This window comes from Camellia sinensis, chromosome 7 (assembly GCF_055761805.1).
Source record: "Camellia sinensis isolate YWXY chromosome 7, ASM5576180v1, whole genome shotgun sequence".
Classification (NCBI taxonomy): Eukaryota; Viridiplantae; Streptophyta; class Magnoliopsida; order Ericales; family Theaceae; genus Camellia; species Camellia sinensis.
In genome coordinates this window covers 200,108,811-200,121,485 of record NC_138967.1, presented here as the reverse complement: position 1 = coordinate 200,121,485, position 12,675 = coordinate 200,108,811, and the positions used below count along the sequence as shown (strand labels likewise).

The 12,675-nt window shown below is 33.8% G+C and overlaps 1 protein-coding gene across 2 annotated transcripts in view; it reads right to left on the bottom strand.

Annotated features, from left to right (window-relative positions):
* The window catches only part of EMB1135 (RING/FYVE/PHD zinc finger superfamily protein), a 39,800-nt gene extending 27,552 nt beyond the window's left edge, over positions 1-12,248 (bottom strand). For both annotated transcript variants that reach the window (XM_082880379.1, XM_082880380.1), the window contains exons 1-8: positions 11,357-12,248; positions 4,201-4,266; positions 3,892-4,065; positions 3,683-3,813; positions 3,418-3,494; positions 2,668-2,849; positions 2,443-2,520; positions 696-828 (exon numbers count right to left, since the gene is read on the bottom strand). In XM_082880379.1, the coding sequence (XP_082736505.1) occupies positions 696-828; positions 2,443-2,520; positions 2,668-2,849; positions 3,418-3,494; positions 3,683-3,813; positions 3,892-4,065; positions 4,201-4,266; positions 11,357-11,800 (1,285 nt within the window). In that variant the 5' untranslated portion in view covers positions 11,801-12,248. The remainder of the gene's footprint in view (positions 1-695; positions 829-2,442; positions 2,521-2,667; positions 2,850-3,417; positions 3,495-3,682; positions 3,814-3,891; positions 4,066-4,200; positions 4,267-11,356) is intronic.
* Positions 12,249-12,675: the final 427 nt, after the last annotated feature.

The following is a 12,675-nucleotide window of genomic DNA, read 5'->3' as shown; positions in this document are numbered from 1 at the left end:
TCTATTGGCATCTGAACATGTACATTAGCCATGTTTAGGTGCGCATGCTCACCCTTTCTTCACCCTTATCAAGCACAATTTTTGTTTTCCTTTTTTTTGGTTAGGCTGAATGGATATATATATATATATATATATTATAATGATAAAATTTTAGTGACTAGTATTTTACCACAATTGGCAATCAATTTCCATATTTCATGCTCAAAAACATGATTTTCTTATTATGTCGTTTATGATATTTGAATCAATGTTTGCAACACCACTTTTATATGTATGTGATCCACCTTTTGAACAAAAACCACAAAATTAAATATTAAAACTTCACTAAGTACCCATCACATGTTTCTTAAATTGTACAATCTTAATTTATTAAAATAACACTATAATTAACAATTTAACTAAAATAACAAGACTATAAAATGACTAATAAACTTTCATATTTATTTAGCTGGTTACCATCACCCAAGTTCGCCTAAACATTTTAACAACTGTGCTTATGATCTTGAATGCAACATTTACTATGTTTCTAAGAAATTACAAGATTGACCAACGTCCAGAAATCAATTTTAAGGACAAAATGTTCCTGAGAGATCCAGACCCATATTAGTAAACCTCCCCCCCCAAACACACACACACACACACACACGCACACACACACACGCACACAAATTAGTTCCAGGCAACAAGAATCAAACCTAAAAATTCACGAAAATTAGAGAAACTTGTTCCAGACCCCCAAAGACCAAGCCGAACCATATAACCCATATTGCGTGGTTCTGAAGCACCAGTTGCTGAACAATAAATAACACGAGCTTCAGGAAGTCGAGCCTGTTATGTAAAATTTTTGAAATAACAATTAGGAAATGGACAATAAACCCATGCAGGTCATTCTGCAACTGAAAATTGCAACATTAGTTCATTGAAATAATACGAAGAGAAGAAACGTTTGGCCTTAAAGTTGTAAATGTCCATGAGCAAGCATGCATTCGTCTGCATGTCCATGCATGCACGTACACACTTGCAAGAGAGTTCTATAAAATCAGCAAAAAGAAGGGGCATGCAACAAGAGAAGCAGAATAGCAACTCTGAGTATGTAACAAAACAATTAATCAACCAAGAAGCGAGAAAACTACATAGCAGGATAGACAGAGATGTTAAATTTCTCAACAAGGACCATTGTTAACAATACAACAAATCAGCATAGTTACCAGCAGAACCACCTAATAGGGAAGGGGTAATCTTATAACAGGAACTTTGTGGACTTCAATATCCTAGAAACCAGCACAATGACAGGAAAACACCAGCCTAAGAAGCACAGACACTTCTATAGAGGAGGCGTGGTGTGTCAGACACCCGCATCAAACACGACACATGGCAGACACTCCTAAAAAGTGTTTTTCAACGTGTCTTAATTAAAGATGTAAATTCATAATATTGGACACTTAGGCAATACTTCTTGAACCCTCCGAACACGACTTATGTGATGAATCTCTTCGTAATAACAATATTTTGTATTCTTTGGAATGCAACTTATTCAGTCGAAATATGTTTTGAAACATTTACAACATGACACATTGTGTGTATTTCTATATTCTACGTTTTTTTTTTTTTTTTTTTTGCATTCTTTACATTGTAGTTATTACGTGAATGATAATTTGATTTTTAAGTTATGGAATATATGGCATTTTAATTTTAGTTAGTGATATGTTGTTTTCTCATTACCTTTGAATAAACTATTCATATCTTCCACATATAATTAATTTATAAAAATATAATTTTTAACGTGTCTGAAGTGTATCGTGGCTTGCATTTTTTTGAAAATTGACGTATAAGTATGTTAGTGTCGTGCCACGTGTCCGTGTCTGTGCTACTTAGACACCAGCAAAGTGCCCCACTGGCTGCAACAGCAGCTTGGAAACCATTTCAGAAAAGTCAAATCAGAACTGACCTCACAAGAAAATCAAATACGCATAAAAAGGCAATCAAATTTGACTTAGAAGGAAGAACCAAACCAGCAGGTACAGAGTGCCAAAAAATATAGTAGCTAATAATGCTGACATTAGCAACAGCCTAACCAAAGTCCTCAGTTTTCACTCAATTAATCAAAATCATATAAGTGATACAAGACTACCGGTTATGGATGATGTGGAAAGACAATTAGTTATTAGGTATAAAAATGAACAAAAAGCAAAAGTTGAACAAAACCTGTGCTCTTATGTGATCTTCTGCAAGCCAATAGAATAAGAAGAGGAGGTGGGTGAGAGAAGGATGAGGAAGAAACAGAGTGAAAGAATGGCATAGTAAGGTTGATTTAGCCAAAACCTTGTGCTACTAAATAATGAGAGGCAAAATTCAAAGAACACATCTCACGCATCAAACAAATAAGATAAGGAAAAAAACAGTAGGAACATGTGTTTCGAAGATTCAGTCTAAAGAACAAACCTGAATCTCAAGAACAGCTTCACCTGTTCGTGTCGGTTGCCCTCCAGCTTCAGGTACCAAATTTTTGGCTTTGTGGCACTACAATAAAGCCATTGACTTAGCAATGAAACGTAGAGAAGACATTGCAACTGGTAACAGTTATTGCATTGATTACACCATAGTTTCAGTTAAAGATAATGAAACCACAATTGCACAAAACAAGTTATGTCAATTCATTTCTAGTACCTCATCAAATATAAGAAGGCCATCATATTCTGGGCCACACCACTGCACAAGCTGTTGCAAACGAGAACGACCTTTCTCTGAAGATGCTATAAGGCTGCTATATGTCAAAAAAACAACTCCCTCCCTAACCCCAACAGATTTTGAGTCAAGCTTAGAATAAGGCAGCTTGTTCAAAGCATGCACTGCAAACAAAATTAATAATAACTCAACTCAATGAAGCTTTCAATCCTAAACCACCTAGAATCAGCAGAACAAAATATGAACAACTCATTGACTAAACAACAGTTAGATGAGCATCCGAGAAACCCTATATCTCAAGCATGAAACAACATTAATAGCATGTGCTTGAAGTAATTCCTTCAAGTCCTATAATTTGACAACCAAAAGGTGAACCTGAGAGGCTCACACACATACATCGCACTGACCCAATTCTATATCTATTTAGAGTCATCTTCTTCTTTTTTTTCTCCCCTTGCCCCCTTTCTATTCATGTATGTACACCCATTAAACTTTGTTTTCCAGCCATCTCTTCCTTCATTACTTGAACTACCACAAAGCTTAATCTACAAAAGCAGATTCAAGAACCCACTTTTTCGTTGAAAAAATAAGACAAATAGAAACCTTTGAGGTGAAACACGACGAGCAAAGAAAAGAGCAAATGCCCTTGTTTGAGACATAAATAAGTTATATTCATGAGATGAAGGGCATATACGATGGTACTCCTCAAACTACAGAAATTTAAACGTGTACCTTCAATACACATTGCACCAGCATCATCCAAGTCCCTTCTAGCATCGAACTTCAAGTCTGAACCAACAGAAATCCACCTGTGTAAGATCATTTGACGGGAAAGAAAAGGATTACAAAACAGGAGCTAAGAACAAATCCTGCCTGGCAGATAATGTAGTTATCAGACCTTAACGTAGCAATATTACAAGAAGTACACAACCATTAAAAAATTTTGAAAAAAATATTTTTTGTTTGCATACAAACATTGCAGCAACCAAATTCTTACAATGCTTTCCTCCTCCCATTGTGAAAATTCTCCCAGATTAACCCTGCAATTGTTCGTCCTTTGCCCACACCAGCTCCATCTCCAACGAAAAATCCAGCCCTAGCACCATTCTGAAGGTGCTGAAGGTGTCTCTGTCACAGAAACGAAATTATATTGCAAGTGATTAATATGTTCGGGACAAGAAATCACAAGTTGAGTCTTAAAACAACCTGACAAGCATAAACCAATGTCTCAATCTGCAAGCATGACAATGCATTTGAACTTTCTAGTTCATCCTTGATTTTAAGATCATATGTGGGTTCAGGTGGCTGAACTGCAGATAAGGAAGATGTCTCCACTATAGGATCTGGATGTGGAGCACCAATAGATAGTTTGGGAGGGCGCTGCATAAAAATAGATAAATAACAAAAATAAAACTCTCATCTGCAATACTAGTTTCCATTAGTCAACACAGATAACTCAACAGAAAGCAGTATTAGCCAAAATAAAACTTCGCTTCACCAAAAAGAAAAACTCACATAGTCTGTAAATGTTTCTCCCACCATTCCACCTTCATCTTCTTCTCGTTCCACTTCAATGGCTACCTAAAAGTTTTAATGTGACAAGTAAAATAAATTCATGTTCATAGGAACTTCCACTATGTAAAAATTGAAAGCTAATAATATTCACAAATTTCAAAGCACCAAAAGATGAAATCAATTGCAAATATGAATATTTAAGACCATCCTTCTGATAAATTATACATCACTAAGACCAAAAAAAGGTAGTCTCTCAAGGGTCAGGGGGGAGGAAAAAAAAAGAAAAAAGACCCCCTATTGATAAGCAAAAGACATGCAAGAAGAAACACTGTCATTCAGATTTATTTGATATCTATTGGAACTTAAAGCATCATCAATTTTTTTTTAATGTAGATGATGTAGGACAGCTTGTTGGATTTTCAGAAAGGAGGTTATTTGACGGCCGAAACAGTGAGTAATTTAGGGTTCTAATGGTCAAATGAAGGTTAATAGGTAGAAAAAGGGATTAGGGTTGATTTGGGGGTGATCGGATAGGGTTTCAGGGCTGAAAAGTGCACTTTTTGAGGGCTGTGAATAGTAATCCGAAAATAGTGACTTTGTTATGTGCCCACATAAGAAGAAAAAGAAGTGTAAGAAGACGGAAAAAGAGGTGCATCACCCTCTTAAGAGTTAGGCCAATTACACAAACACAATTCCAAATCCTCATAATATCAACTCTTCTGAATCATTGAGATTAGACATATTTATAGGCTACAAACTTTCCCACTTCTTTAAGGACTATGACTCTAATTTAAAACTAAGAATATTTGGCAACTACTAATATTTTAGACTAACTTGATTCTAAATAAAATTCAAATAACATTATTTGACCCACAAGATGACCCGGAAGACTATGACTACTAATCATATCCAGTAATTATTAAATTTATCATAATACCCCTAAATACTAACACCTACTATAATAATATAAATATGTCTAACACCAAACCAAACCAAGCCTTAAGTCCTATCAAATGGGATCGGTTACATGAATCCTTCTTCTCCACGCAGCCCCATCAAAGGTCATTTCGTTAGTCAAATTAAGTAGATCCATATATCTATTTACAACACTAGCCAACGTTAATCTAGGCCTACCCCGTCCCCTAACACTCTCATCTACCGTTAAAGTATCGCAACTCTTCACTACTGCCTCTATTGGTCTCCGTTGAATGTGTCTCAACTTATCTTCTATCAGTGCTACTCCTACCCATTCCCGAATACACTCATTCCTAATTTTATCCTGTCTTGTCTAGTCTTGCCACACATCCACTTGAGCATCCTCATCTCAACCACACTCATCTTATCTACATGTTGTTTCTTGGTTGTCCAACACTCCGTCCCATACAACATCGCTAATCTAATAACCGTTCTATAGAATTTAACTTTTAGTCTAATGGATATTCGTTTATCGCACAGTACCCCAGACGCACTTTTCCACTTACACCATCCTGCCTTAATCCTATAGGCCACATCCGCATCAATCTCTCCCGCTGTTGTGATAATCGACCCTAAATAACGAAAATGTTCACTCTTAAGCTGTTCTTAATCCTCAACCTTCACTTTTCCTCTGCTTTCATTGGTACTGTTACTAAATTTACATTCTATGTACTCTGTCTTAGTTCTGCTTATCCGGAATCCTTTAGATTCAAGAGCTTTTTTCTAAATCTCTAACTTTGTGTTTACTCATTCTCTGTCTTATCCACTAGCACAATATTGTCTGCAAAAAGCATACACTATTGCACGTCATCCTGAATATTTCTCGTTAACTCATCCATAACTAAAACAAAAAGATAAGAACTTAAGGTAGATCCTTGGTATAATCCTACAGTGATAGGAGATTCATTTGTCTCTCCAGCAGACGATCTAATAGTGGTCATCACCCCTTCATACATGTCCCTAATCACATCAATGTAACCTTTTGTCACCCCTTTCTTCTCTAACACCCACCATATTATATCCCGGGACACTCTATCATATGCTTTCTCAAGGTAGATAACACCGTATGAATGTCTCTTTTCTTTTCTCTATACTTTTCTATTACCCAAACACTTCCAAGTTTCAATAGGAATATCATCGGGTCCTAAAGCCTTATTTGATTTCATCTTCTTAAGTGCAATCTCCACTTAATAAATGCAAATAAAGGCTTAAAATTATTCAAAAACCTCAATCATTGATGCCCTAAACATGTTTCATATGAAATTCCAAATTTTCCTTTTTTCCTTCTCTCCATGATATTACATAGCCATACTGAAGTTCTCACAACTGTCTTAGAACCATTCATCATTTATCAGTTAATGGAGGAGTTCAATCATGTCATTTTGCAAATTCCCATAAATATGTTTTATCATTGTACCCAAGCACCCAAATAAAATGTTCAATGTAGATATGTATTTAATTGGTTAAGGAGAATGATATTCTTTAGACTTATTTGATAATTACGTTACAATATGTATGCCTTGAATTATTTATAGTTTTATCCCGCTACCACAAATACACCTCATTTAAGCTTACCCACCCACTGAAAACATGGCCACTGAATCTGAAATTAATCACGTCGAACCTATATACATTTGTAATTTAATCAATTCAGCAATTATCAACCTATTCTAAATTTCAAATGGTATTCGGCCATATCATATCAAGATGTTGCTTACCAAAGTTCAGCTCAAACTTAATCTTCTTGCCTCTAGGCCTAATAAAATCTGGTCCAGCTGACAAAAGAAGGGGTTTGGGCAAATTCATTATGCATGAGCTAATTTGAAGTATTATCACAAGATAGCTAAAAACTTAATAGCTTGTTTATCAAAGTTTAGACAAACCAAATATGTAACTAATTTAGATGGGAAAAGAAACCAAAGTGTTTTATCCATTTTTAACATGCAACAAAATAGTTTAAATAGTTTTAAAAATCTAAAAACTAAGAACGTATTCGAACTGAGAAGTAAATACAAATCTCATTCTTATATATGTAAACATGATAAGACACTTAGCAACATCAGGGCCAACTTTTTTCATTCCTATATATAAAGAGCCAATGCTTGATGGACTAAATTTTCGGCCTCCGTGAAATTACACATTTAAGCCTTCTCTAATTTTCATTTGCCATTTTTGCATTGTAATGATGATGCTTTGGGTAACAGTGAAGAAGTATCAACATTTCCCTCTGCTTAGCATTAAATTCTTCAGAGCATCTTGTCTTCCAAAAAGCATATTTTCTTCTAATACCTTCCTAAAACTATTTTTATTTCACTTTTACCCATTTCCTCTCTCATTTATATTATGTAAATAAAGAGTGAACGAGTGCAGTATCATAAATTTGACCTTGCTAAAATTAACATTCTATTCTTTTTATCTTTTAGTTATGTTTACTATAATAATAATTACAAATTTTTTATGGTGTTAATTTTTGAAGAGAAAAATATAAATCATTGTGCTTATAATATGAAAGGGTGCACACCATAACTAAAGTCTTAGTTATGAACCATTCAAGTTATATTAGAAATCATTGTGATTGTAGGATAAACATTTAAAATTATGAATCATGGTGGTTTTGGTAAATGGTAAAAAAATTTAAAAAAAATAAAATATATATATATATCAAATTTTTAATGATGTTAATTTTTGTGGAGATAATTACAAACCATTGTGGTTACAGTATGAAATGGTATACCATTAAAAAAAGATTTGCTTATGAACTATTACAGTTACATTAAAAACCATTTAATGATTCTGTTTTTGTTATGAATCCTTGTGATAAACAAATTTACAAAAGAAAAATATTAAGATAGGTGTTTTAAGTTTTTTTTTTTTTTAATTTGTAACCAATAAGTTCTAACGTAACAAATGTAGCTATACAAATAATAATATTTAAAAAGAAATGGGTGTTTTAAACTTTGAAAATGTTTTTTTTTTTTGTTTTTTTTTTTTTGAATGTCACATGTCAAACCCAATAAAGTTCTGGCACTTGTAAGATAGATATTTTAAAATATAGACATATTTTCCAGGGTGTGTCTCATTTGGTTCCGTGGTTGGAAAGTAGGCTACTTACTGTATTACATAGTTGGGTTACAGTTGTTTCAGTGGACCCGAATGTGTTGGCTTTTGTAGATTTTGTGGATAAATTGATTAGTTAGTTCCTTGACCCTTTTGTGGGTTTGTCTTTTTGTATTCTTTGCATTATCTTGACTCCATTTTTAATAAAATTTGTTACTTATCAAAAAATATATATAGGAAAATTTCCAACTCAATATAATTGTGCCGCATTTATGTTTGACATTTAAAAATATAAAAATTTACATCCATTTAAATCTACATAAAAAGTAAACTATTTGTCAAAAGAATTGAAAGAACTACACTACAGACCAAAAAAAACTAAACCAGTTTTCCAAAAAAAAGTTGTAAATTTTTTTTTGACTAGAATAATAAATCAATATTAAAAAACACAAATAACAAAAAATTTAAAAAAATAATAATTTTTAAAACTAAACCAAACAAGTTGTCACTTTTTTTTAATATATAGATTAAAAAAATTTAATCTTTTAAATAACTTATATTTCTCAGCTCTTATGCTTATTCTTTGACTCCTTGTAATCATTATTTTAAATGAATAAATTATTAAATTACCAACCAAAAATATATAACAAATTATCTAATTTATTTCAAATCTGGCAAAACAAATTCATAAAATTTATGTGTTGTAATGGGCACTTGCTCACACCTTGCACAAGCCAATTTCCCTAGTATAGCATAAATGTACTTTTTAAAAGCATTGAATCCCAACCATTTGTGGTCAGCTACATGTCCAAAATATCTATGATTTTTTACTTGTATTGTATAAATGTAACATATTAAAACATTGAACAATCAAGTTAACATAGCCCTATCATCTAGAAGTTTTACTACACATCCAAATCATCTAGAAGTTTTACTTGTATTGCTTTATGGCTCTTCAACGAGTTTCCCATCCTTTTTTTTGTATTCACTATCAACAGCATATGTTTTCATTTGTTAATGGAACAAATAAATAAATGATTTCAATAGAAGCATATTCAACAATGTCTACATCAATTCATATCAACTTTATGATCTAGGCCTGGCAACAACCATCAAAATGAACCATGTCTCTCTTCCACACTAGTGTGGTAGATGTTGACCAAGACAAAGCATCAAAGCTGCTTTTCATTTAATTTTAACTCTAATATGAGCCACTTCTGACATCTCATGAACATGGTCTCTTCTAGTTTTATTCTTTCTTGTCTATCCATGCATGTACATCACCAAACCATCCACATTGCTTTACTCTCATTTTCCCTCCAATTAGTGCCACTTCCAACATATCATGAATATAACGTTATTATCTATATCTTCACTTGTCTAGCCCTGGCTCCATCTCAACATCTTTATTTTGGCCATCCTCATTTGAATGTATTTGTTAATAGCTTTTAAACTAGATGATATTCCACTCCACAAAGCTTTATTAAATCTCATTATTGCTTCATAGCCTTCATTTAACTAAGAAACAAATCTTCTCTTAACCTCTACTCAAGCAATTATTCGAAAATTAATCTCATAAAAAATATACATTTATATATGTCATATAAAACTAATATGCACCACCAAATCTCAGCCTAAAATAAATTTATAACAATTTGTTTGACTTATTACAACTCTCCAAAAATAAGAGTAAGATTGCATACATTTTTCCCTCTACAAACCTTGCTTTAGTAGGAACCTCGTGCATTAAGTCACCCTAGGTAGTTTGACCAATCTACCACAGCAACAAGATTAGCCATCTATATAATACATGACTACAATGTGGGATAACAAGTAAACTAAGAGTTTAAGTTGCAAGTCAACATTGGGAGAGAATTATGAAGCTCCTTAAGTATTTGGTCCCCCAAGTTTAAGAGTGAATTGATTCAACTTTTTGGCGAGTGAGTACCAAGGTAGACCCATTAAAGTTAGGTAGTCCTTCCAAGTGAGCTGAGTCCCCAATTCACCCTTGCTACCTTTGTATGCTGTTATCAACTTTCTTTCGTAGCACAAGTTTGTCTTCTTATTAAAAAAATTTAACATAACAAAATCAATTTGGAATTTGAACTACATCATGAACATGTCTAATCAGTTAGACTAAAAGTCCCTAAAAACTTGGGGAAAAAAATAATGAAGATGGGGGGGGGGGGGGGGTTGGAATCCATTACTTTTTCAAATAAATTAGTTTTTTTTTTAGTTTTTAGTGAATTGTTTTCATTTTCATTTAAATTTTTGGGGCATTTAGACTAAAATTCCCTAAATTTTAAAAATAATGAATGAAAAGTTAAAGAAGTCCACTAAAGAGAAAAGAAAAAAAAAATTAAAAATCTACTTCCAAACAGTATTGGCAATTTAATTTCTTCTAATCCAATTCTTACAGAAGTTTCAAGACTCTCAACTCCATCACATATATCAAGAAATAATCAATATGAAAAATGCCAAGGCTAGAGATGAAATATGCTTAATTGATACAAAACTCCTACACTATTTGTTTTTACAAGGCAAGTAGTGAACTATACTAGTTCGTGAGCAATTCTAAGTAAGAAGCGGTTAAAAATATTTTTCTTTGTATGAATGACTAGAATCTCACTACGGTTCAAATCAACTATAGATTTCCTTTAAGAATATCCAAAATCAATGTAAATCAATGTATCTTAAGCCAGGGAGCTGTTATTGCCATCAGAAAACACAGTTTAAAGTTGAGATTTCTTTAGGAACCAAAGAACACTACTTGATTATTGATCTAGTAGGTACCACACCGACTGCAGTTTTGTTCGCCCCCATCCCCTGCCCCCTAATTGGCATACTTGTCCACTTGCCAATATAATAATATGTAGTGGGCAAGGCAATTCAGAGCAAACCAGTGAGCAGTGACCAAGACTGAAATTGCATAGCATTGTAAAAAAGTGCCGGAACAAAAGGAAACCCAAGTTTATCCAGCATCAGCAGCATTGAATAAAAACCAATTTCAATTTAGGTCAAAAAGTTAGGGTTTTGCAAAAGGGCACTTTAATCAAAAAACTAACTAGGTAGACAGAGAAAACTGAGGCAAACAAAAAAAAAGAGAGTAAATTAAAAGAAAAACCTCGTTGACTTCCTCGGGAGGGGGAGGCGGAAGCGGAGGCTGACGAGGAGGGGGAGGAGGAGGAGGGAGAGGGAAGAAATGCTTTAATTTGGAGACATCAACAGCGAGGTCGACACCACACTGAGGGCAAGAGAAGCGAGAGAGACCGTGAGGAACGTTGAGGATGGCCTTACATTGAGCGCAAGGAAGCTGGATCTTTGTCGGATCAATGCCGTGTGCTGGAACGCTTCGGTGTGAGGGAGCCCTCATCAGCTCCGGCGGCAGCATCTGAGGCAATTGACACGTAGGGCATACGAACTCCGTCAATCCCGGCCCCACATTCAAAATCATACGGCAACCTGCGCACCTTACTTGGCATCCTGCTGCTCCTGCTGCCGGCGCCGGTGATGGCGATGGTGTGGGGACCAACGGGGGAGGAGCAGGCGGCACCGATGGCTGCCCCATTTCTCAAAAAACCCCTCTTTGGAATTGGAATTGTGTTATGCACAATACAACACTAATACTATATAAATATACACACCCAACAACCCAACTGGGAGAGATGCAGTACAATTTCAAGTATCAGATGATGACAAAGGAACGAGGAGGGTTGTGTTGTGTTGTGTTGTGTTGTGTTGGGGAGTTTTAGAGCGGCAAAAAGGTTGTTTGCGGTGTCGTCGTTGCCCCTCTTTCTCTCTCTCTCTCTCTCACTTGGGTTTCTTCCCGATTTTTGCAAAAGCAGACAACTCTTGTATGCCAATTGCACCAAAAAAAAAAAAAAAAAACTAATCATAGAATTATTTACTAATAAATTTGACAATTTAACTTATGAATTGCCAGGATTTTTTCATTTAATTACTAATAAATTTGACAATTTATATTTTCATATTAAATTTTTATCACTCTTCGTAATAAAATAAAAAATTTCACTTTTAAGTTCGGCAACACTACTTATATTTTTTGTAATAAATAAAAAATTTTACTTTTAAGTTCTACAACACTACATGGAACTGGGAAAAAAAATACTAAAAATATTGGACTTTTTTGTTTTTTTTTTATTTTAATCAAATTTTTCACTTTTTATAATTTTTTATATTAGGCAAATTTGAAAAATAAATAAATTTATCACAATTTTTTTAAAGAACCACTAAACAAAAAAAAATCTAAAAAAATATGATTTTATTAGATATTTTCAAACAAAACCTAAGTCTGCTTCTAAAGTATCTTACCAGTTCACATATATTTTTTATGTCCAACTTCTATATTTGCAGGGTTGTTTAAGGTGAACTAGTAAGTACACAATTTTTATCTTTTTATCTTTTTTAGATCATATCATTTCT